The sequence below is a fragment of the Eutrigla gurnardus genome, assembly GCF_963514095.1.
Source record: "Eutrigla gurnardus genome assembly, chromosome: 14".
NCBI lineage: Eukaryota > Metazoa > Chordata > Actinopteri > Perciformes > Triglidae > Eutrigla > Eutrigla gurnardus.
The window spans coordinates 23,137,052-23,161,999 of NC_139937.1; the positions used below are offsets into that span (position 1 = coordinate 23,137,052).

The following is a 24,948-nucleotide window of genomic DNA, read 5'->3' on the forward strand; positions in this document are numbered from 1 at the left end:
CGCCGGGGAAACGGCACACAAGATCTGTGGACTTTATCCCTCGACAGGTTAATATTTTTCTGCCCCGGATGACGATGACACGGACGGGTAATGAATGATTTTCATGTACTTTGGATTTGTTTGATCGAGGAGCAGAGTGGTTTCACTTGCCGGGAGTCTGTCTGTGTCACCGGTAAGGGTTTTTATTTATTTTGTTTTTTTAATATTAACTTGCCTCTTGCAGCCGTGATGAGGTCACTGCGTCTGCGAGAGGATCTGTGAGAGTGAAATGAGAAAGGAAGTGATAGGGCCTGTGCAGGGCGAGATAGAGCAGCTGCTCTCTCTATCTCTCTGTGTTGAGTGTACACAGACTGTCTAGTCTGACTCCTCCTTGATGCCCCACCCTCCCGTCTCTCTCTCCCTCCCCCCTCCCTCCTCCCTCCCTCCCTCCTCTCTCCCTCCTCAGCAGTAGGTACATGTGCGGTGAGCGACAGCGAGGAGAGCAGTTCAGGGCACGAGCCAAAGGCGCACACACCCACTAGCAAGAGAGCAGGACTGCATTATTCAACGGATACCTCTTCTCTACGCTCCTCTGGGGTATGACACACACACACACTCTCTCACACACACACACACACACACACACACACACACACACACACACACAGCAGCCAGACAAACTTCTAGAAAGGTCCTCACTTTTAGTCCCTTCAGCAGGCTGAAGTCGAGAGGTTCCCACACACCGCCGAGGTAAGGTTCAGAGAGTCTGCACCGATTCCTCTCTGCCTCTTCACACTTTTAGTTATTTTTTATTCCGTGTGTGTGTGTGTGTGTGGGTGTGGGTGTATATGTGTGTGTGCACCACTGGGAGACAGTAGTGCTACTGTTGTGCAAATATTCATGGTACAGGGCTTGTTTATCTTCTAACTTAGTAGTTAAAGTTATAGCTTGTCTTGTCAGACGGTGGTGTGGAAATAACTTTATTTATTTTTAAAATATTAATAATATAAAAACATCGGGCGACACCTGTGAGTGGACGCTTCATTTATTCAAAGTTAGGCCAGAGTGTACTTGTGAGCGCGTGGGTTCACTCCTGTGGGCGTGCACACACACACACACACACACACACACACACACACACACACACACACACACACACACACGGATGGGAGTGCACGTCCTCGGCTGCACTTTCGGTAGTGGTAAAGGGATGTTGGGATGGTGGAGTCCACCCACTGCTCAGGCTTTTCCCGCCATCCAGTAGAAAAAAGGTTGTAAGTGGTTCGCTGCTGGTCACACCTGCTTCGCCACAGCTCATCATAACATTACTGGCACATTCATTAATGTTGTTGAAGGCCATAATTGCTGTATTGAGCCGACTGATGGGGGGGGAAAGTAATCATAGTGCATATTTAATTCTGTAGTGTCGGATTTACAGCTTGAAATGTTTAAATTTGCATCCATCGAGGATTTCAGAGGATACTAATCCTCCAACACACCCCTGGGCTCTCTTATTTATTATCCTTGCTAGCACACAATATAGCAGGTTTATGTCCTTTTGAGGGCATCTTGCAGCCTTTCCTTATATTATGAGTCAACACTTTGGTATTGCGATCCTTGCTGCTGCAACTGGTTGTTAAGATGATCGCTGTGGAATTCAGAAGTTTTTTTTGTGTGTGTGGTTTGCCTCCATTTTAACAGTCTTTGGATTTTTAGTTTGGTGTCCCCGGCTCCGGCTGCAGATTTTAAGAGTCATTATAAAAGTGTTTTAATTGGCTCGTGAGTGAGCCAATGTCGAGGTTGGTGTTCGTGGGAAATATGTTTTCTCAGGAGTGACCTGCTCAAAGTGGCTGAACCGCTCCTACCACTATTTTTTTTAAATGGAGCCGGAGGAGAGAGGAGAGCCAAGCATGTGCTATCACAGGGTGTTGCACTCTAATGGGGGAAATGCCAGCGTGAAGAAGGGATGTTATCAGGAGGCACTAAGGGCAGGAAAACAGTTGCACACTCTCTTTTAAAACAATAGAGGTTTTGTGTCCAAAAAAAACACCCAAACATTCCTGTGAAGGAGCTCTGCCTCCAAAAACTTTAATAATTCAAATACAATGGAGGGTGTTGAATAAAGTTTTATAGATGTGCTTACTGGCTGTGTGTGTGTGTGTGTGGGGGGGGAGGATCCTGGAGTAAATTATCATTCAGATCCGACCCAGCACTGAAGGCAGGCTGCCCAGACCAGGATCAGGATCACACAAGACTGGAACGTTTCTTCAGTGTGCATCAAAGTTTAATGTGTGATTGAACTTGATTTGCTGCACTGCGTTTCCAGACTTCCAGCTCACACACTTTTCATTAACTCTTCTCGCCTTGCCCTCTCTTCTCCTCCCCCACAGCCAGTGACTCACCCCTCTCTGCACCTCCTTTTGCTGAGCCATTATCGCCATGGAAACCCCGAGTGTGAAACGCATCAGCCGCAGCGGCGGCGGCGGCGGCAGCGCCACCATCTCCCCGGCCCGCATCACCCGGCTCCAGGAGAAGGAGGACCTGTGCAACCTCAACGACCGGCTGGCCGTCTACATCGATAAGGTGCGCTCGCTGGAGTCGGAGAACGCCGGGCTGCGGCTGCGCATCACCGAGTCGGAGTCGTCCATCACCCGCGACATGTCGGGCATGAAGGGGGCCTACGAGGCGGAGCTGGCCGACGCCCGCAAGACCCTGGACCAGGTGGCCAAGGAGCGGGCGCGCATGCAGCTGGAGCTGAGCAAGATCAGGCAGGAGCACAAGGAGCTCAAAGCCAGGTAGGCGGGGCATGTGGATGAGGGGGAGGGGCTTTGTTAGAGAAGTAGTCACATGGTACACGTTTTTAAGATATTTATCATGCATCTCATTTATCTTCATACACTTTAATATCAGAATATAACAGACTTTCATGCAGCTGAACTCAGGATTCATGACTTTACATTTTTTACTTCATGGAGGAATTCACTTCCTTTTTAAGGGCAACTTATTGGGAAACACTGTTGTTCCAGAAGCAACTGAACATGTTGTAATTTCACCTTTTTGTGGCTTCGGTTCCCACCTCGTCGTTACAGTACGGCCGCGGTGGTGCAACACTCTGATTCTCCCAGCAGGAATGCACCCGGACATTAAGCATCACCGTAGATTACATTCCTGCTGGTTGACTCCGTGTGACTCGTCGGCTGGCAGACTACAGCTAGTTGCACATTAAGCCTGCAGGGGGGGGAAGTTGGAAGCGACACACCTCCACCCCAGAACAGGCTGCCAGCATGTCTTTCATTAGTTAATTTTTTTTTTTTTTTTTACACAACTCGGTTGCAAGGAGCCGGATCATTAACATTAACAGGATCAGGATCATCAAAAGGCACATAGCAGTGATCTAAAAGTGATCTTAAAGTGCGGTGTTAGTCGGGAGTTTTGCCGTCTGTGTTTTTGTCGGCCCTCGGCCGTTTGTGGCTCTCCAGGAATGTGACGACGTCTTGGCAAAGTGCACCTCGGGTCAGAGGGCCTTTTTTAGAAAATAAAACACACCCTCAGTGCATGTTGTTGTTGTTTAGAGAGTGACGGATCAGAGAGGTGGAAATGTTCAGCACTAGGAGATTATACTGGACAAATATAGTGTGATTCATGATAATATACCGATTATCACTCTGGAATAACTTCAACAAATATTAGCATTCCATCACAGATAAGACGGAGGATACCTTTTCTTTTTTATTATTTAATTATATTATTTATTTTTATTTTTGTAGGCTGTATTTTTCTCTTCTCTACCATCACAAACCGTTTATTTAAAGTTACGGTATTCATGCTTATCCTGTCAATTGTCACGATCTCCAGCTCACCAATCTGTGGTTTGGAAATATGCTGTCGGTGGGATGGATGTGGACTATTGTTCTATATTTTCTATATTTGCTTTGTCATTGTGCTCATTTGGTAGCAACACTGTTTTCCAAAGGAGGCCGATCTTGTGAGGCGTGTGTGGTGGGATAAGAATCCCTCCACCCAGCCGGGGCCGGCTTTATCTGTGAGACTTTTAGTGTTTGGTGTCCGGTTGCCATGGAGCTCTGGGAGTCTTGGCTCGGAGTGACGGGGTGGTGACTCAGAGGTTTTTTTTTTTTTTCACGGCCTTTGGAATGGGCTGACTGTAACGGGAAGTGGGGTTTATTAATACACGCGGTGACGGGCTGCTTTGAGCTGAGCTTCAGGCCGGCGACGCGGCTGCGTCTCGCCATATGTAGACTTTTTTTTTTTGTCGGTTGTTCCCGTCATGTTTGACAGAACAAACGGTGACAGGTGGAGACTGGACACACCTGTTTAAGCCCCAAAGGCATGCCACTCCATCTCATCACACACGTCTTTGTATGCAACCCCCCCCCCCCCCCCCCCCCCCCATCCGAGGCAAACCTCAGGCTGTTGCACCAGAATGTCGACCATTCTCCCTACAGCTCTGTTTGACTTGTAAATAATTCAAAACTGTCGAGAGAGAGAGAGGGAGAGAGAGAGAGAGACTTTGCAGAGAAGTAGGTGTGGGTGGAATGTGGTGCTGTGAAATGGATCTAAACCTGGGAGTCACCTCAGGAGACACCGACTATGAGCCCTTGAGCTACACAACTCCAGACCTGGTTCCCTCGTCTTTCCTTTTTCCAGAATAGTGGCGTCTGGCTGGCGTCTCGCACCCAGTCTGCCCTCCAGCTGTGAAACGTGTGTGAGGGGAACTGGCAGGACTCGTTCTCTAAAAGCCTTTAACGCTCCAACCAGGCATAATGTAAATACTCCGCGTATTTACATTATTGCAAAAGATGTGCAATACTCAATTAAAATAATATTCCATCCTCACAGGTATATGCATATATGCTGGGTGGCTCTATGATATTAAACTAAATATACTTTATGTTTATACCTTCAGGAAATGATGATGGGCATTCGTCATGTATTGTGACATTAAATAAATAATAACCCTGTTAGTCACGGTCATGGTTGATTGTGTTAATGTGAGAGAGAAACCCCGCCCCTTTTTGACTTTGAACTGCTCCGTTTTGTCGTCCGTCTGATAAGAACCAGACTCGACTGTAAGGCTTGGAAAGTAAACGGCCAAACCCTGTGTTTTGTTCTGTTGGATCAGATCTGCTTTGACTACAGGGCAGGGATTTACCTCAGCCGAGTCTGACCCCACCCTGTGTGTGTGTGTGTGTGTGTGTGTGTGTGTGTGTGTGTGTGTGTGTGTGTGTGTGTGTGTGTGTGTGTGTGTGTGTGTGTGTGTGTGTGTGTGTGTGTGTGTGTGTGTGTGTGTGTGTGTGTGTGTGTGTGTGTGTGTGTGTGTGTGTGTGTGTGTGTGTGTGTGTGTGTGTGTGTGTGTGTGTGTGTGTGTGTGTGTGTGGTGTGTGTTTAGGGTGTGGCAGCAGGTAGATCTCAGACGTTTCTGATGCTGCCAGTCCACAACAATGTTGTTCTAAAAAACAAACGGTGGATTAAGCGATGAGTCGCCACGATGCGTTAGAACGTGTCCGGGCGAAGAACAAAATGAAACGTTGAAGCCGACGATCGGAGAACGTGGCAGGAAGTGCACTTATCTACAGCACAGTCCCATTTCCTGTCTTTGGAATATTATGTTCCTTCGGTTTCTTGTTGCTTATGATCACCCACAATCCTCTTTGATTGTCTTATAGCCCATTTAGATGTAAAACTGTCCTCTGACCTTTATTAACTTACATCTCCGGGCTTCACGGCGGGCGCTGACATTAATGATGCAAAAGGAAATGGAGCTCACACAGTTAGCAACGCACACAGCGGGATCAACAGAAGCTTTTTGTTTATTCTTACTAACATACTTCATCCCGGGAGCCTCGAGAAAGGCAGGAAGTGAAACCAGGGAGGTCGTGACGAAGCGGCTGACGTCATGGGAACGGTCTAATTTTAGTCAGTGAGTAAACTCTTTATTTAACTCGAGGGAAAACTATAAATGCGTCTCCATGGTGACGCATTAGACATCTTACACATATTATTGGGCCACGTTGTGGATAACAGGAGGACTCATTCAAGCTGCTTGTCTCGAGTTTGTTGGGATGAAATCTTCGCCTTCTTCGAGTCTTTTTCCCTAAAATGGACAAGAAAAAGTCTGCGTTCCACTTGTGATCGGGATGTTTATTGATGCTTTATTTCAAGAGGCTGATGGCAGCAGTTACACAAAGACTTTCCTCCTTCTGCTGACATCAGACCAAATAAGAAATCAGTTTAATGCACATCACAACCTGAATTTGACACCGTTTTTTTTTAGGAAACTAACTGTAGTGTAAACCCAATGGTTTAATTATGTATTCATGCTATAAATAATAATTTTATTGGTAGTTACAGAAAGAGATTGATATACTCCAGGATCAAGTAACAATTAATTTTCATTATTCATTCATCTGCAGGGTTTTTTTTTTCAATTTATTTTTGTCTAAATAGTGAATAAAAAGCTGTCTGACGCCTGCTGTTTCATCCAAAACCCAAAGATGAAATTTCTCTATCATTAAAATGACAAAAAAAGCAGCAAATTATCACATTTTAGAAGCTGCAACCAGGAAATATTTAACGTTTCAGCCCCCCAAAAAATAACGGATTAATTCATTATCAAAACATTTGCCGATTAATTATCTGACGAAACACCTTCAAGAAATACTAATAAAAACATTCTGTCGTGCAGCAGATAAATGTGATTCTTTTAAAGCTTCAGTTTGAAGCTATGGCTCATTGTAGTGGATGCACCTTCCCTCCAACATCTAAAAGACTGATTATGCTGATCTGGTTAAAAAATTAATGACTGTAACGAGCCGTTATTAGGTCAGAGTACTTAGCAGGATGAAATATTAAGCTGGCGAAGGTTTCATTATAATCCTGCAGCATTGTTTAAATGTCAAATCCCCTCCTTGACAGGTGTTTTTCTCTTCTTAACACCGGTGGCTCAAAGTCGGCCCGCTGCATTCCTGATGGACTAACAGCAGCACAAAGGCTCCATCTTTTATCCCTCAGCTCCAGTAATTATTGCACCGATCGACCCTTTTTCTCTGCAGACGTGCTGACTCGTCGTATCGGAGGGGAACGGGTAGAGATCCTCAAATTAATGAAGGATTAACTCTGAGTAAAACATCCCAGTAAAGCGTCCGAACCGCCTCGTGTTAAACCTTCATATTTGATGGTCGAGTCAAGAGATGACTCTTTTCATCGTCGTCCTACATCAGCTGTCTGTTTACGTTTGTGCTAAAGCTAACTAGCTGTTTACCTCATTTTGACAATCTAGCTTCATGTTTAAAGGCTGTTGGTTGATGTTGTTGGTTTTGTTTTGTACAGTAAATATTCCCCGTATTCTAAGGATTACCCGAGTGACCGTTGAACTCAGCCATGTGACACCAACGCTGTGATACTATTGGCTTGTGGGAAGTGGGAAATAAATGTCTTCTATCTACCTAGATATCTAGGTCAACATTTTTCAAACTATTACTTCACAAAGTCGTCACCTTTCTACAGACCTTTGTCTGCATATTAATAATACAGTCAACGAACTCCACAACCCTTAGCTGAGCGTCACCGGTCCTGCTGCTGCTGCCGAGGCCAGAAATAGGCTGCAAAAGCAGGTTTCCTCGCGCCGCCGTCTTTCATCGCGTGTCTCCTCTGTTCTCCTGGCTGCCTCGAGGGGGGTGGGGGGGTTTCCCCTACGATGATCTCAGCTTGTATTTCGTGACGGCAGACACTCGTCTGCCACGTCGAGTCATGCGAGGCCAGATAACGGCGCCGACAGAAGCCTGTCATGCTGTTATCCAGCGGTGATGTAAATGTGGATCACACACATTGATGTTGCATAAGTCGTTCAAAAGTACGTAAAAAATGAGAGTGATTAATGATTTAGAAGTAAATTGTATGAATGCTTCTGCTGGATAACGTTTCTCTGCAGTGTTTGGCAACAGTAAACACTGAAAGTGGAGAAATGCACTTTGAAAAGTCTGCATCAACACATTATGGCTAATGATCATCTTAATGCAATGATTTTCTCCAAAACGGATTTTTCTTTTAAATGTCCATCACAATTTCTCAGAGCCCATGGTTACAAACAAATATTTAATTTTCTATTATATTAAATATGCAAATCTCATTTAAGAAACTGGAAAGTGATTAATTTGTACTTTTTGTTTTTGTTAGTTTTTTAATTAAAAGGGATTATCTGCTTTGGAACGCATCCTTTTATTTTACAGAATTCTCCTTATTTACCGAGGAGTTTCTTCCCTTATGGGCTACTTTATTATGTCACGTAAAGCCACACAGTTTGTTTAATTATGTTGTTTTGTAATTGTTTCTGCATCCTACAGATAATGTAGCTGTAGGATAAATAGCTACCGGTAACAGAATATGTATAATGGAGAACGTGTGTGTGTGTGTGTGTGTGTGTGTGTGTGTGTGTGTGTGTGTGTGTGTGTGTGTGTGTGTGTGTGTGTGTGTGTGTGTGTGTGTGTGTGTGTGTGTGTGTGTGTGTGTGTGTGTGTGTGTGTGTGTGTGTGTGTGTGTGTGTGTGTGTGTGTGTGTGTGTGTGTGTGTGTGTGTGAGTGAGAGTTTCCATGAAACCTTCGGAGGCAGCCATGCCCTCGATGACTCACTCGCACATGGACAGAATAAATCACTTTAACATGGTCTCTCTCCCTCTGTCTCTCATGCTCGCTCGCTCTTTCTGTCCATAGACCAATGGGTAAAGTTTGGTGGACTGTTACCCTCCCCCCCCCCCTCCCCCATCTGGTTCGTTATGTAACAATCTGTTTCCAGATCTGCCAAAAACCCCAAACAAACAGTTAATTTACTCTGAAATGAGCTGAATGTTTGGAGCGGCTCCACGTTCTAATCTAAAAAGAGGCAACGAGTTTGTGCGGCCGCTCTTTCAACTCAGATGTTCTGCATTAACTCTTTATTTATAACGACGTTATATAAGTATAAAGGAAGGAAGCGTGATTCGGTTCCTCGTCGGTTAGTTTGCTTTGGTAAAAATAATGCTGATTATTGTCATTTAAAATCTCTATCGCATGAAAGAGAGACGAGAAAACACACAACTGACAATAATGCAGAAATAAATCCATAATTTAAATACTAAAAAGAGGAAAAAACAGCTGACAGGACGTTACTATAAACAAAAACGTCAGTTTAAAAAAAACATGAATGGCAATAATTACTTTTTTTAATCCACACACACACACACACACACACACACACACACACACACACACACACACACACACACACACACACACACACACACAACCTGGGAATAGTTTGCATGAAGCTGGCACCAGATGGGTGGGGTTTGCCTCCGAGAGCAGGACAGAGTTTAGACAATCGCAGGAAAGTCAACAATTCGTTACTGCAATAGTTTTCCTGCTGAAAAGAACCGTCACCGTTTTGCCTCGGATGTGAGCTGCTAGAACACATTCCTGTGTGCTGTGTCGGCGGTTTTTTATTTATTTTTTTTGCCTGCATGTCTGTATTTGATGCCGGTCGCGTGAGAGCACTGAACGCCCGGCTCGTCCCACAACCACAACTCGGTTTATACTCCAGGCATCGAATCCTTTTTTTCCCCCCCCTCCTTCCCTCGTAAGAACGCTGACCAAAGCTCATCACAGTCTCATAAACTCCACATGGCTGTTCTGTTTAGCTTACAGCTAACATAAGCAGCACACTGCAGCTGGAAGGAGCTCCGCGCCTCGTTGGAGGCGAGAACAATCTGTTGTTTACGACGTGGAGCAGAAGTGAGGGTGGCGATGCGCCGGGGAGATTTCTTGTTAATGCAAATGAGAATTAATGTGCAGGATGTGAATGGAGACGCTGCAGAAGAGCCTGCAAACTCGGAAGCAAATGTTTAAGACAGCGGTGCTTAGTGGCTGCAGGCTCGGTGCGTTCATGTCTCGTGTGTCTTCTGGTGACTGTGGACACACTTTCTAAAAGGCGGGACACACTCTCTCTCTTTCACCACGTGTTGACTGATTGTGTTTGAGGAACTGTAAATGCAAATGTGTGTGGATGGGACAAAGAGTACATATGATTCCTTTCAGCTTGCAGAGTTTGCTTTTGGAGGGCGGCTCAAACAAAAACCGTGGCCTGTCCCCCTCCCTCCCCGGTTTGTCTTCCTGAAATCGGACACGCTCGGGCTTTCGCTCTGCTTTCCAGGCTGAAAACACAGGCGACTCTGTTCCCGTCCGCCACATGTGGATGTGCATGGGCCGGCCTCCCTGGCAAAGACTAAACAATCCCCGGTATTGTGTTGCTGGAACCCTGGAGAGACACAGGAACGCTCATGTGCCAGCCTGTAATGTTTCTTTTACTGCATACTCTTTGCTCAGGAGTCAGCAGGCCCTCTTTGAGATGCTCCTCCCATCTCGGTTTATCTGTGAGCATCAAGGCTCACCTGCAGCTCCACACATGTCGGTGCATGGTGCAACATATGTCGGTCTTGGAGATCCTCGTCCAATACGTCTTTTATTTACAGGCTGAAGTCGCTTTCACGCTTCTGCAAATCAGTGCAGATGAGCTGATTAGTCGCTCGACTGAAGATTAATCAGCAACTTTGATCGATAAATGTCATTTAGAAAGAAAACGTCCACAAATTCCAGCTTTTGAAATGGTCTCCGTTTCAAATAACTGAATTATTGTGCAAAAAGAAATGTCTAACAACTCAATAAAATAGCTGTTCCTTTATGAAATCAGCTCTGTTGCCTCAGATCTTGTGCAAATGATGCATCATCTCAAGGTTTAGTGTAGATTCAACTGGTTGCCAAAACGAGGGCAAATGTCTCCTCCCAGCATGCATTTCAGATTATTTATGATAATATTCCTGAAGGTATCGGACGGTTGGTTGGACAACTATAACAATTTGTCACTTTTGGCTCCGGAATATGACAAAACCATTAACATTCTGTTTTAATAATGAAAGTAATAATCAGTGGTTTAAAAGACGGTGTTTTCTTGTAATGGACCGGTGCCACTTCTATTTTTCGGGGCCCCTGCATTTTTGTTTGCTGAAACCCCGTTATTCAACAACCTTCCTCCTCGTCACCTTTTCCTTCCAGCAACATAAAGCTGCTTTAGGACTAAACTGAACGTAGTGAGGATGGAAAAAAGGGAAGGAGGGGCTTTAATTGGAGAAAGGAACATTTTTAGATAATCTATAGGGAATTTGGGAGAACCCCCTTTTTTCTTTTCCCCCCTCCTCTGTGTTTTTAGCTGTGAGTCATCGGGGAAACTCCGCCCACACCGTGTGTGTGTGTGTGTGTGTACATAGTAACTTACAATACAATGGACATTTGTCCTGCGTGTCTGATTATTTGAATAGTGCTGCAGGAAATGAAGGAGGTGATGATTTGTTTGGAACGACGGCAGCCTCTCCTGCAGCTGCTTCTTCTCAGTACAAGTACTTACGTTTCAGTACTCGCTGAGTACATGTGTGAGTACATAATAATACCATCGCAGTTTTATTTTCATCAGATAATCCTCACCTTCTGACTGTAACAAAAATACAACATGATGCTGAGAAACAGCAGTTTGCAGAGATGCTAATAATCTGATAATAACTAATATTATAAATAAATGAATAAAGTCAAATAGACACAGAGGAGCAGCTTGTCACTTAAAGGAGAATAGCGCTGGTCCACCTTAAAGGTCAGTCCACCTTAAGTGTGTCTGAGCCGGAGCAGCTAGTTGTTGCTAACCCCCTTCACTCTAATTATCAGGTAATGACGAATAAACTGTACCCACAATGCACTGCTGCAGTCACGCTGTAAAGACTGGGTGCTAATAAATGGGAACATGTTTGTTATCTTCCCTTTTATAACATTCTCTTCACATAAAGCTGGTTTTCAAATAACCATTTGAGATTTCTGCCAACAAATATTATCCAAAACAAAAAGAGCATCTCTTTGTTCGTTGGATAATCCAGAGAGTCTTGTTTACTGGTCGTTGTGAAAACGGCTGACGTTGATGTCTGTGAATAATCCAGAGTAACGGGGTCGTCGTTTCCGGAAAGTGATATTAAATCAAATTAAATCTCCTTTCACCTTAATTATGAGGCAGCAACACAAATCTCAGAGATAATGAACTCGAAGCCGGAGCCAGCGTGAGATTGTGCTATAGGTGAGGAATATGTTTTATTGTAACTTGAACTAATCTTTTGAAATGGTCAGGCAGGTCGACTACGTTGACCCTCAGCAGGAACATGGATTGCTTTGGTTTGCAAAGTTGGGAAAGTGTTGAAGGCTGCTCCTTCAGAGTTTACGTAATCTCAAGTGTTTTATATTTGGAACGCTGGTAAAGTCGCCCTGGACAATATTCTGCACACATTTAACTTCTGCTGTAATGGTTCCAGAAGTCCAGGCATTCAAATCCTATACATCTCTATATATTTTAATTTAAACGTTGGTCAGCTTTAAAATCGCTGAATGTACGTTTCATATTGAGGTTTGTGCTGATTGACTACTTGGCTTCGGGGTTGCTACGGTCTCTGTTTTTGGCCTCGTGGCTGCGGTAATCCGGCTGCCGTATCGTGTAGAAATTATGGGTTTGACTTTTCCTTCAGGAGCGTTCAAACGAGAGAACGTCCTCTCCGTCTTAAGATATGTTTGAAAAAAATCTGCACAGAAAACTCTACACCTCTTTTTATTTCTTTCTTTATTTTATCCCTTAGCGTCCACAGCGTGGTAGAATCGGCATACTAGCAAGCCTGACGACAAGGCCTTGGTTACCACGGCAACGGCATAGCAAAACAGGGGAGGAGGGAGGGCTTTTTTCTCTCTTGCACTCCACGAGGCGGGGTTCGTTTCTCGTTACTGGGGTGGACAAAGATAGCTGTGAGTCATCCTTGAGGCTGGGAGCCGAGCCAACACATTCCTCCTCCTCCTCCTCCTCCTCCTCCTCCTCAGATTTCTCGTCTCCATTATTCCCCTTCTTTCTCTTACTCTTTTTGTCTGTTTCTTTCTCGCATTTCCATTTCACACCGTCGCCCCCCCACCACCACCACCAGCAGCCTCACTTCTCCTCGACTCCCCCATCTCACACGTCTCCGTCCAATAGCTCCCATTTTGTCTTTGTGTTTCTAAAATGTGTCATTTACTCTGTTTGCTCTGGAACTAAATGCCTTATAAAGCTCTGATATCGTAGCTGGAGAAAATGGGTGGAATGATGTGTGCTGCTTTTATTACTTTTCAGGAACACGTTGGATGTTTTTTTCCCTAAAGAGTGCAGACATTGGTGTGTGGGTGGAAAGAAGTGGTCTACACTTAAAAAATTACACTTCTTTTTCCTGTTTTTAATTCCTTCGTTCAGAGCAGACTTTATCTCGGGCATCGCTGCCCTCTTCGGCACAGAGGTCTTCCTCGGTTTGCAAGCTTGAAAACAACTCTGTTTTACTTTGCAACACATTTCCCCTGTCTGGATAAAAACAGGCTGGTTTATTTCCTTTTTTTTCTTTATTTACCTAATTTCCCAAATGTGATCTGCATTGCTTTGCTCGTCTGTTGGCCGGCAGCCATTCTCAGCGCCACATTTGTTAGTCTCATGCCGACTGTGTTTGTTTTTTTTGCAAATATTAATAGTGTGATTCTTGAAGAAATAACTGCAGCGAGTCCACTCACATGTGTTCGCCGGCTGCGAGGCTTTTTGATGGAAACACAATGTAAACATGAAGTCAGTGGATATTTATGTTGAGGCTCTCTAATTACTCTCCATGCTGGATTATATAAACAGGTAGTCCTGCATCAGGAGCTCACGCACACTCCTGCACTGGATTATGTAAATGTAACACAGGGACATACATTCACACACACACACACACACACACACACACACACACACACACACACACACACACACACACACACACACACACACACACAGGGATGCACTTCAGTGCTACACACCGGTTCTTGCAGCCAGCCCTCCCACGCGGTGCAGAACAGACTCAAACATGCACAAATACACCCACACACATGCACTTAAGAGCGAAGCCAAAGCCAGGTTTTCCAACGTCCTCACCGTCGTCTTCAGACGCCCCCCCGCTGTTCTCCAGCATCCTGGAAGAAGCAAAGGGAAGTAGTTTAAGTCCGCCATCCCGCTCTGTGTGACCTGGAACTGCTCGTCTGCTGATTTCCCTTTTTTACGTATTTATTTTAGCCAGCAGACGAGGTGTCGAGTTGTCTCCCACTGGCAACCAGAGATAAATCGTCCTAAACTAGTGCATTTGTTAAAAACGTTGCTTCTGGTTTGACCCGCATCCAACATTAATCTGCATTAACAGACGACAACAAAATAAATGCAGCCACATAAAGTCATTTTCCAATCAGCAGCTTGTTTGTTCAGAACGTTTATGTCCAAACATAAACTAATGAAGAGTCGTTAGGCAGGACGGGTCAAACGGCTCTCAGGTGACCCATCCAACCCCGAATCACTCCGGTGTGAATCAGGACTCACTCGCCTCCTACTAACGTGCTTAAGACTCTAGTGGACTCTAAATGGACCATAATGTACTAAATGAACATCATGTTGGATTGAAGAAGACTTGAAACTAGAGATTGAGACCATAAACTCATGTTTACTGAGATGATATTATAGTAGGGTCATTTTCTCATAGACTTCCAGAGGAGTCGCCCCCCGATGGCCAGTGGAAAGAATGCAAGTTTAAGGCACTTCTTAAGGTTTGGCTTCACTCCTCAGACCCAGAAGGTTGCCGCCTGGTTTCCCAGCATGCCTTTCTGCTGGAACCGTCTCTGTCTTGCCGTCACATACACCGATCCCACTCCTGCTCACTGATGGCCGGGTCCATTAGCACTAATGAGCGGCCAATCAGCCGCCTCCATTCACAACAGTCACTTTACAGGAAAAAAAGGCCGACGTCGCTGTTTAAAGAAATGTTTACCTCAAACGTGGAAGCGTACACATCACTAATGCATTCACTCTTTACAACCCATTTAAGTAAAACACAAAACACTTCTTTTTTTTTTGTCTCGGAGCCGTTTTGATTATCAGAGTGCATAATATTTTAATGAGCAGCATTGTTGTGAATTTTAAAACGGTCCACAATTAAAGAAGCAGCCGCAGCCTTGGGAGGGAAATCAGTTCTTCTCACACCAAGATTAAACCAACCAGAGGTGCTTCTACACTGTTGTTCTATAACCTTTGACCTTGTAGGAGCCTTGACACTGGCTGGTGTCTTTGTAGGGAACTAGAATAGAGGGTGTGTCTGTAGGTGTTAATGCTGTCTGTCTGTCTGTGTGACATGTTATTACCTCGGTACACCTGGGTCGTAACAAGTCACATTCTTGTGTCTTTACAAGTCGAAGAGTCTTTTCTTCTTCGCTCTGTGATCTACTCGGATTAGAACACGGCAGCATCGTAAAGTTTCAACAAACCCAACGTTGTGCAACCAGCTGTTAAATGGTGGAAAACTGTATTTTAACCCGCTGGAGAAGAAGGGTATTGATATGAATTGCTGCATCTCTGCAAAAAAAAATAAGGCATCTGGTCATTTAAATTTGGTCAAGAGGTTCTGTCAAAGGTCACTGTTTGAGTTTAAGGTGACACTTTAATCGGCAGCTGATTAGCGACGCCCAGTAAACCAGAAACATTTCTCAATATAACACGAGACAAATCACCAGTTCACTCACAAATATTATAACCCTCGTTAAAGTATTGTTATGACGACGTGTACCTCATAAACCCACTGTAACGTCTGGAGAATGTAGTCTGTGTAGATGTCTCTCACACACACACACACACACACACACACACACACACGCGGGGTGATGCTGAGTCACAGACGATCGATGGAGGAAGTCTGTAAGCTGCTTGTGTACATCCTGGTTATCTGATTTGGACTCATTCAAACACTGAATCCGAACAATGAGCCGTCTGAGAAGCGTTTTATATAATCACACATCAAAGTTCTCTAAGCTTGATTTGTACATCTGAAAGCATCACAGATTTGTTCTCTCTGGATTTAATTTTAGACCGTTTGTTTTGTTGCTGGACATAAAAGACTCATTCAGCTTCATCAGAGTTCTGCTTTTTCTGCCACTTTATCTTCCTCTTTTTCTGGAAGAAGCATTTCCTCCAGGAGGAAACATTTTAATTGCTGCTTATTGAAAGCAGTAATTGATATTGTCGTACGACAAACCCCTAAATGACGGCTCCACCTCTGAGGTGATGATCTCGTGAGCCGAGGAGGACTCTGAGGTCTGAGCCTGGAAGCCATCTCCCCCAGCAGATGGCCGTTATTAGTGATGATGAAGTCTGGCCTGGAGGCCCAAATAGAATAACAGGGAGCTCGTTTCCTCCTCATGCATGAACCACCTATAGTGCTAACAACCTCCCTCCCTCTCTCCCTCAACCCTCACTCTCTTTCTTCATCGTCTCCTGGGATTGGTTTTCCATGACTCTAGCCAAGTTTGGTGTTCTTTCTTTCTTTCTTTCTTTCTTTCCAACCAATCGGTTCCTGCGATGATGTTAAGAGGGAGAGGCGGCGTGCACACAAGCACAAGCACATGCTCGATCTCCATCCCCGGAGACGAGAGTTTAATGGGCTCTTATTTAATACAGACGGCTAATGGCGGCGTTGATGTGCTGGCCTGAGATCAGCTCGCAGCAACAACTGCTGCTCTGCACAATGAGGCCGTGTGTGTGTGTGTGTGTGTGTGTGTCTGTGTGTGTCTGTGTGTGTCTGTGTGTGTGTGTGTGTGTGTGTGTGTGTGTGTGTGTGTGTGTGTGTGTGTGTGTGTGTGTGTGTGTGTGTGTGTGTGTGTGTGTGTGTGTGTGTGTGTGTGTGTGTGTGTGTGTTCGTTCCACGGCGTCTGTCGCCGAAGAAACCAGTTGTTCTCGTCGGTGTTAATAACTCGGTGGATACGACACCGGAGTTAGGAGAACAGTCGTGTGAAAACGTTACTCAAAATGATTCGCACGAAGCAAAGAAATGCATTAGAATGATATTTGAGAGGTGGTTAATCTTTAATGTAAAAGTGTTTGGTGTGAAGGGAGTGAGATGAGTCACACAGCAAACTGACGTCAGTCGTTTCGTCTTTTTTTTTAACAGGAACAGCAAGAAGGAGTCTGACCTGGATGCGGCTCTGGCCCGGCTCAGGGACCTGGAGGCCCTGCTGAACTCTAAAGACGCTTCCCTCTCCACCGCCTTGGGGGAGAAGCGGACCCTGGAGGCCGAGGTCAAGGACCTCAAGGCCCAGCTGGCCAAGGTGAGAAAACAACCTCTTTACTGGATCTGGTTCAGAAAGCATGCAAACATGTGTCACGTTTATTCAGCTTTCTTCATTTTTCCCATCACACATCACTCTAAACTGTAAACAGAAAGGGTTTTTTCTTGTCTTGTAAACCTCTTAGGACGTGCATTGATTATAATAAGAGGTAGTTTTGAGATGAAGCTTGCAGGCGGTCGGTTATGAAAGAGAAGGTGGCGATGCTGATAAGGTTGTTTAGTCAATGAAGTTCACCTCAGGACCGACGTAGATACAGTTCAGGCTTAACTACAGGTGTTCTCCCTCTCTCTTTGATTGAAATATTTACTCTCATGCCTCCATTAAAGCACATTTCTCCCCTCCCCTCCCCTCCTCCCCCCCTCCCAGTTGGAAGCTAGCCTCGCCGACGCCAAGAGGCAGCTGCAGGACGAGATGCTGAGGAGAGTGGACGCCGAGAACCGCCTGCAGACCGTGAAGGAGGAGCTGGAGTTCCAGAAGAACATCACTCAAGAGGTTCGACACTCTTCACCTGAACCTTCCTATTTTTATTCACGGCTGTCTTAAGTCATCCGTTTCCTCGAGATCTATCGATTAACTTCCAAACATCCTGCGTGTGTTTTACATCTCCCCTTCAGATAGATCTCATCTCTTTTATTTTGGTGTTTGAAGTAGAAAGACACACAAGTTGTATTAAAATGCTTGGATGTTAAGTGCTTGCCGTAATGTCCTCGTGGAGTCCTGACCCCAGCTGGCAGCAGATCCAAACAGGATGATCAGGAGTTGCTTAAAGGTCACCAGGGAGGTCGAGTCCTCTGTTCTTGTAAACAAGTAATTACTGCACAGCGACGGACTAATCAATGCAGTCTCATTCATTGACCACGACGGCTTGGAGTCTTTTAAATCGCCTGAAAGAAAATAAACCAAATATGAATACAAATGACTCTTCTGTAAGTTGAGAAAGTCCAAATCAGTCAAAGTCAGACGTGAACTAAAGACCCCCGACCTGTTTGTGTCCGTAGGAGCAGCGCGAGTCCCGGCGTCGCTACGAGTCTCGCGTGGTGGAGATGGACTCCGGGCGGCAGCTGGAGTTCGAGAGCAAGCTGGCCGAGGCCTTGGTGGACATGAGAGCCCAGCAGGAGGAGCAGGTCCGCCTCTACAAGGAGGAGGTGGAGAAGACCTACAACTCCAAGGTACCGGCTGGTCGCCGCGGGAGACGCAGCTCTGTCGCCACCTAGAGTCCGAGCGGAGGCTGTTCCTCTCGTTGTCTGTCTGTCCGACAACCCCAACATTTAATCAGGGTGTAATTCTCCCTCTTTAGTTGGTCTCCTGCCTTTTGTCTCCATACAGGAGGGAAATTAATTGAATCAGTGTGTTGTGGGAGGAATGTGGATAAACACAACAGCAGGTTTGGTCATTGCGATGCTCTTGGATGTGAAACAACACAGCTAAACCCGTCAAGCTTTAACTTTGTTTTACTGCACCTCTCGAGAAAATCTATTTTGGGATTAACTGTTTCTAAATGAGCAGACTTTACAGCACAGACTGCAAGAGGCTAAACGAGTTGTTTCTCTGTGGTGTTCATTAAAGGATGACAGTGAACACAACTCTGAGTTTTGCGTGGGACGATAGGAAAAGTTCATGTCAGAATATTCACGATATTCTCCCGATAATCATCCAAATGTTCTTAAAACGCCACTAAAACGTAACATTTTGTTAAGAATGTTTTTATTGCCTCACAGAAAAATAAAAATAAAATAATCTTTCATAAATGTATTTTCACTCCTCGACCACGACAGTGAGCTCGACGGCTTTTTACGATCAACTTATTGTGAGTTTTTTTGTTTATTTACATCCGTGATAAAATCCTATATCCCATCCGTACTGCAGCGGCTCGGCGTGTAGAGCGGGTCGTCCTTTGATCACAAGGTCGTCGGTTTGATGCCCGGCTCCTGCTGTCCGCTTGTCCAAGTGTCCTTGAACGAGACACTGAACCCCAAGTTGAGGATAAATACATGATACACTGATATCTCTCTCTCTCTCTCTCTCTCTCTCTCTCTCTCTCTCTCTCTCTCTCTCTCTCTCTCTCTCTCTCTCTCTCTCTCCCCCCTCCCCCTCAGCTGGAGAACGCCCGTCATTCAGCCGACAGGAACAGCCACTTGGTGGGAGCCGCTCATGAAGAGCTGCAGCAGACCCGAATCCGATTGGAGGGCATGTCAGGCCAGCTCAGCCAGCTGCAGAAACAGGTACGCACACACACACACACACACACACGTTATCTGCCTGCGAGCTTTACTGGCCTACGGCTGACTGAGCACCATTGATTAATTTAACGTTAAGCTTCACCTGAGTCATCAAGCCGACTCGGCGTGTTTGTACTGTTGCAAGTAGTGTAGAGACGGCTTAATTGGTCCGGATTGACTAACCTCTCTTTGTGTGTGTGTGTGTGTGTGTGTGTGTGTGTGTGTGTGTGTGTGTTCTCTCTAAATCAGCTGGCGGCCAGCGAGTCCAAGGTGCGGGAGCTGGAGGAGGCTCTGTCGAGGGAGCGGGACCTGATGCGGCGGCGGCTGGAGGACAAAGAGCGGGAGATGGCCGACATCCGGAGTCGGCTGCTGCAGCAGCTGGACGAGTACCAGGAGCTGCTGGACATCAAGCTGGCGCTGGACATGGAGATCAACGCCTACAGGAAGCTGCTGGAGGGCGAGGAGGAGAGGTGAGGTCGTTGGTGAAGGTCACAATGCAAATCAAGCAGCTTAGCAGGTACTTCAGCAGGTACAGCTTAGCACTTCGACTGCTTTCACACCTGCAGTTCACTTACTTACCAAGGGGGGGCAGGAGTAAACACCAGACTGATAGGAAACTCGCTGATTGGACAGTTTTTGAGCGATTTGTCATCCTCCATCATCAGGACCAACGTGGGGGGAAATGAATAGTGGGGACTGACCGAAGTGTAGTCAGCGCTGATGTGTGTGTTGGTTCTGAGGTTAACAGGCTGCTGGATCGACCGCATGTTGTGATGAGTAATGAGCAGAGAAACGGGACTCTGAGGCGACTGTTAGCGCTTAATGTGAACGCCGGGTAGCGTTCTCACACACACACACACACACACACACACACACACACGAGGCGTATTACTGTTGGATCCCCGTCGCACACTTTTTAATGGACTTAACGAACTGACAAATTACTTTAGACGGCTTCAGACGAAGAAATCAGGGGAAATAACTCCTGCTGACATGCTTGTAAGCCCTTTAAATATAGAGGTTTATTAGTGGCTTACATAGAAATCACATATGATAATAATAATAACTTCATTTATGTAGCAACTTTAAAATCAGCAGCTTTTGACAGAGGAAATAAATTATACACATCAACATCGCAGGAGAAACGATGGGGAGAGTTGGTAAGAGAAGGTAAAAAGACAGTAGAAAGACAATAAAATTTATAAATAAAAGAAATAATGAAAATCTTAGTCATTAGTCTGTTGGAAGAGTCCTTTATAAAGGGTCTGGTCAAAACAAAGCCTGAATTCACAGTTTTATGTATTTATTAACCAAACATTCAGTTAAAATAAGTGAGAGGAATCGATGGGAGGAATCTGAGAAGTCAGAAACGAAGCCAACACAAAGACCTGGGAGAGGAGTGACTTCTGCTGTTGGTGCTTTTATGCACAAGGAGTCCAGGTGTATCTGATTCAGCTGGTTAGTCCGGTCCGAGGGCCTGGAGACGGAACGCAAACACAGAGCTGAGGAACCAACCAGAGTCACCGATGTGAAGGGAAACGGCTGTTTGAGGCCTCAAAGATCCCAGATATCAGTCATATTCGACAAACAAAATAAAACTCCCTAAAACCGTCTGTCAGTCTTTCCACCGCTCCACCAATCAGAGAGACACATTAAAAAAGAAGTAATCACCCAAACATGTTCACTGTTTAGCAATCCCAAGAAAAACCTGCATATGGATCGATACTTTATTGATCTCGAGGGAAATTTCAAAAGGGTTATGAATTTCCTCAAGAACAGAAGACTATAAAGTGTGTAAAACCTTCAAGATGATTTTACATTTATTAAATAAAACATGAAGAATGATGTCAGCCCCACCTGAGCATCTTTTCTCAGATGTAAACCTATTTATTAACTGGGTGAGTTGGCTGAGGAGACCGACTCTCTCACTGAAAGCACAGGAAGTAGAACACAGAGAACGATCGACCAATCACTGCAGAGAGATAAAACGTCCCGTTACTGACTGAGACATACGTGACATGTGACTCCTCTGGTCTAAACCATCTGGATCTCCCCCCTCCTCCCTCAGGCTGCGTCTGTCACCCACCTCTACACCCCTCACCAAGGTCACAGTGACCCGGTCCACCGCCCAGACCTCCGGCTCGGGCCACACCCACGCCAGCCGCGTGCTCCTCACCTCCGGCACCGCCTCCAGCAGCCGCAACTCCTCCGGCACGTCCATCGCCAAGAAGCGCCGCCTCAACGACAGCGACAACTCCAGCGTGGCGGGGGTTAACGTCCGCGTCAGCCAGCAAGCCTCGGCCAGCGGCCGCGTCACCGTGGACGAGGTCGACATGGAGGGCAAGTTCATCCGTCTCAGCAACAAGGCTGACGAGGTCAGTGAGGTCACGCGTCACGCAGACCGGAGAGCTTTCAGAGTTCCCTGTAATAGCATGTGATCTCCCTCGTCCAGGATCAATCTCTGGCCAACTGGCAGGTGAAGAGACAGGTGGACGCCTCCAACCCCATCAGCTACAAGTTCCCTCACAAGTTCACCCTGAAGGCCGGAGGAACCGTCACTGTAAGTCAGACCCACGTCCGCCCCTTTTTCTTCATCTTCTATTTTATATTTATACGTTTTTAACACTAACTCCAGGTGTCAGTGATGCACCAAGAAAGTTTCCGTGTGCTTAAATGCAGAAGACTATAAACGTCTGAATACTTATATATAACTTGTATATAACTTTTAATAAAAATGTGAAAGGGAAAGCCTTCAATCTCAGGACACACAAAAAAGAGAAGTTTTTAAAGAGAACTCCACAGGACACCTTTTTAAAATCTTTAATCTTTAGTTGTTTTTGTTTTAAATGTATGTCAACGGCAGCTTCTAGTCGAGGATCAGACTTCCGTATCGTGATGTATTTGAGTGAAATTGATTAGAAGTTGCAGCTTTATTGATAAGGAGATGTCATTATGTTATTGGTCATTTTGTGAATATTGTGTACATGTTTTCATCATTTGTTAAACCGCTGCACCACATGACTCGGGATGTGATTAAGAAGTAGTTTCTCTTTTCAGCACGACTTTAAGAATTATTAGATTATTTGCCGATCTCCTCAAAAGACTCTGACCTTTTGACCTTTTGCAGATCTGGTCTTCCGCTGCCGGTGGAACCCACAACCCCCCCTCCGACCTGGTGTGGAAGAACCAGAGCTCGTGGGGCACCGGAGACCTCCTGCAGACCTCCCTCATCAACGGCAACGGAGAGGTCCGACCTCCTTTATATGTCACCTCCTCTGTTCTATTATAAACCGCAGTAACTCAACTCTCTTCATCCTCCACCAATCAGGAAATGGCGATGAGGAAAGTGACCCGCACCCTGTTCGTGGACGATGAGGACGACGACATGGTGAGTCCTCGCTTCTGTCGACTCCCCAAGTTGAGCAGCGGCGTTAACTAACTCCCCCACCCCCTTCCCACCGGCAGGGCGCTCACAGCACCAGCGGTGGCGACAACGAGTACAACCTCCGGAGCCGCACGGTGATCTGCGACTCCTGCGGCCAGACGTCGGACCGCTCGTGCGGCGGCGGCGGCGGCGGTCTACCCGAAGGCCTCGTGGGACAAACCTTATTCATGGGGACCAACGAGCCCAGACAGGTACGCAAACCACTTGTTAAAATCGTGTGTGACATGCATAAGTTTGCAGTTTAAAGTGCAAATGAACCCAAATATATTGCGTGTGACCTTCGAATCCTGTTCTCGAGACGCATTACGGTTTAAAATGACAGGAAACGTCCGTATCTTCACATAGAAACTAAATGTGACTTCTCTTGATGTATTATCTCAGTAAACATTGTAAACATGAGTTTATGGTCTCAATCTCTAGTTTCAAGTCTTCTTCAATCCAGCATGATGTTCATTTAGTACATTATGGTCCATTTAGAGTCCACCAGACCAGAAAGCAGAGGATGCTTTAGGGGGCGGGGCTTACCTGCTGATTGACAGGCTACGCTACCAATGCTAGTTAGCTTCTAAGATGACTTTAACACTTAGCTGTAAAGTTGACCTTGAATGACAAAAACACCAGAATCCAGTCGGATCCAGATCCAGTAAGGGTGCTGCTCTGCTGCTTACGTTGGTCTGATCCACCCGTCGCTCCGCCGCAGTCCAAATATGGTCACTTCCTTTCACAGGTTGCAAAGATTCTAAGGTGGTAACGGCCAAAATCCCAAACTTCAGCCTTTAAAACAGTTCTTACATTATAAACTAAATGGATCGCATTCATTATTTCATCGTTAAGCCAATTTATTTGTTAATATTTAACACTGTGATGTCACTTCCTCCTTCAGGGTCGGGCCAAGCCGGAAAAATGCTCCATCATGTAAAAAAAAAAACAAAAACAGAAAAAAACAGACCTCACCTGAACCCACCGTAGAGGACAACCATCATTTCCAGTTGGGTTGTTAGTCTTTTTGTTGTTTCTTAAATAAAATCTAATTTTTTTTGTACTCAGATGAATCTGCAGGTTCGAGTTCGCTTCAAGGTTTTTTTTGGGGCAAAAGTTGAAAGGATTTTCATACGTTCCGCTTCTGAGTTTGTATATTCAAGTTATGTTATTGCATGTGTGCTGTGCTCACGCTTGTCCTGCTCTTCTTGCACATTCTCTCTCTCTATCTCACACACACACACACACACACACACACACACACACACACACACACTTAAAGGCCATGCAGCTCGTGAACGCTGACAGCAGAATGAATCCTGTGGTGTTCGTTAATCATGTTTATCATCCGTCAAACCACAACTTTCTTTAACATGTTTACAGTCGTTTTGTTTTCTTCTCTCATACAGTATTTTGCTAAATGCTTAACTTTTTTTTTATTATCATAAACGTATGTTGGAATTGTCTCCAAAGAAAAGCCAAAGTACTTTAAAGCTCAGGTTGTTTTTCACCGTCTAGCCTTCAAGTGTGAGGATTTAGATCGAGCTGCTACACGCACACAGTTAATTGTTTGAGATGAATATATATTTATATATATTTTTCTGTAATTCACAGCTCGGCCCCAGAGAGAGAGAGATTTGGTTATGCTGTCGTGTCTCTCCGTTTGATGTACATTTAAATAAGTTGCTTTAAAAAGTAAAACCAAAGATGTTTTGTCGAGGATGATATGGGAATGTGTGATTTGTTTCCTACCTGGGGAAACAGCAACCATGTTGTCATTCTTTCCTGGAGCCACATATGCAGTTTATATATATATTTGTGTGGGTTGTTCTCCACCAAATGAACGTTATCCTAATAGAGAGCTGTTGCTGCTGTTTACAAGGTGGTACAGTAGATTTTTGGAAACATTTTAACATGCTTTTTTTTACAGATGAATTAACAAATGTGCCTTTTTAGAGGATAGAAAACGACAATCACTCATAAATCAGTCTTGTGACTGAAATAACTGGTCAAAAGGTGTTTTTTTTTTTCTCTCTTTCCTCTC

The 24,948-nt window shown here is 45.2% G+C and overlaps 1 protein-coding gene across 2 annotated transcripts; it reads left to right on the top strand.

Annotated features, from left to right (window-relative positions):
* Nucleotides 1-445: 445 nt before the first annotated feature.
* Nucleotides 446-24,880, top strand: LOC311024312 (lamin-A-like). Of its 2 annotated transcripts, none has more exons than XM_084026671.1 (13): nt 446-576; nt 2,370-2,774; nt 17,084-17,240; nt 17,628-17,753; nt 18,260-18,430; nt 19,358-19,483; nt 19,730-19,950; nt 21,549-21,855; nt 21,933-22,040; nt 22,608-22,727; nt 22,809-22,868; nt 22,946-23,116; nt 23,809-24,880. In XM_084026671.1, exons 2-13 carry the CDS (start codon nt 2,419-2,421, stop codon nt 23,842-23,844), a joined length of 1,959 nt encoding a protein of 652 aa, XP_083882797.1. In that variant the 5' UTR covers nt 446-576; nt 2,370-2,418; the 3' UTR covers nt 23,845-24,880. The 2 variants fall into 2 exon arrangements, with proteins under 2 accessions (XP_083882797.1, XP_083882798.1); XM_084026672.1 differs by lacking the exon at nt 446-576 and adding an exon at nt 711-729.
* The last annotated feature ends 68 nt before the right edge of the window (nt 24,881-24,948 follow it).

Excerpts from the sequence above, each read along its gene's own strand:
- LOC311024312 (XM_084026671.1), top strand. The coding sequence starts at position 2,419 with ATGGAAACCCCGAGTGTGAAACGCATCAGCCGCAGCGGCGGCGGCGGC. Across the intron at positions 18,431-19,357 it reads AGAAGACCTACAACTCCAAG|CTGGAGAACGCCCGTCATTC; the intron begins GTACCGGCTGGT and ends CCTCCCCCTCAG. Across the intron at positions 22,728-22,808 it reads TCATCAACGGCAACGGAGAG|GAAATGGCGATGAGGAAAGT; the intron begins GTCCGACCTCCT and ends TCCACCAATCAG.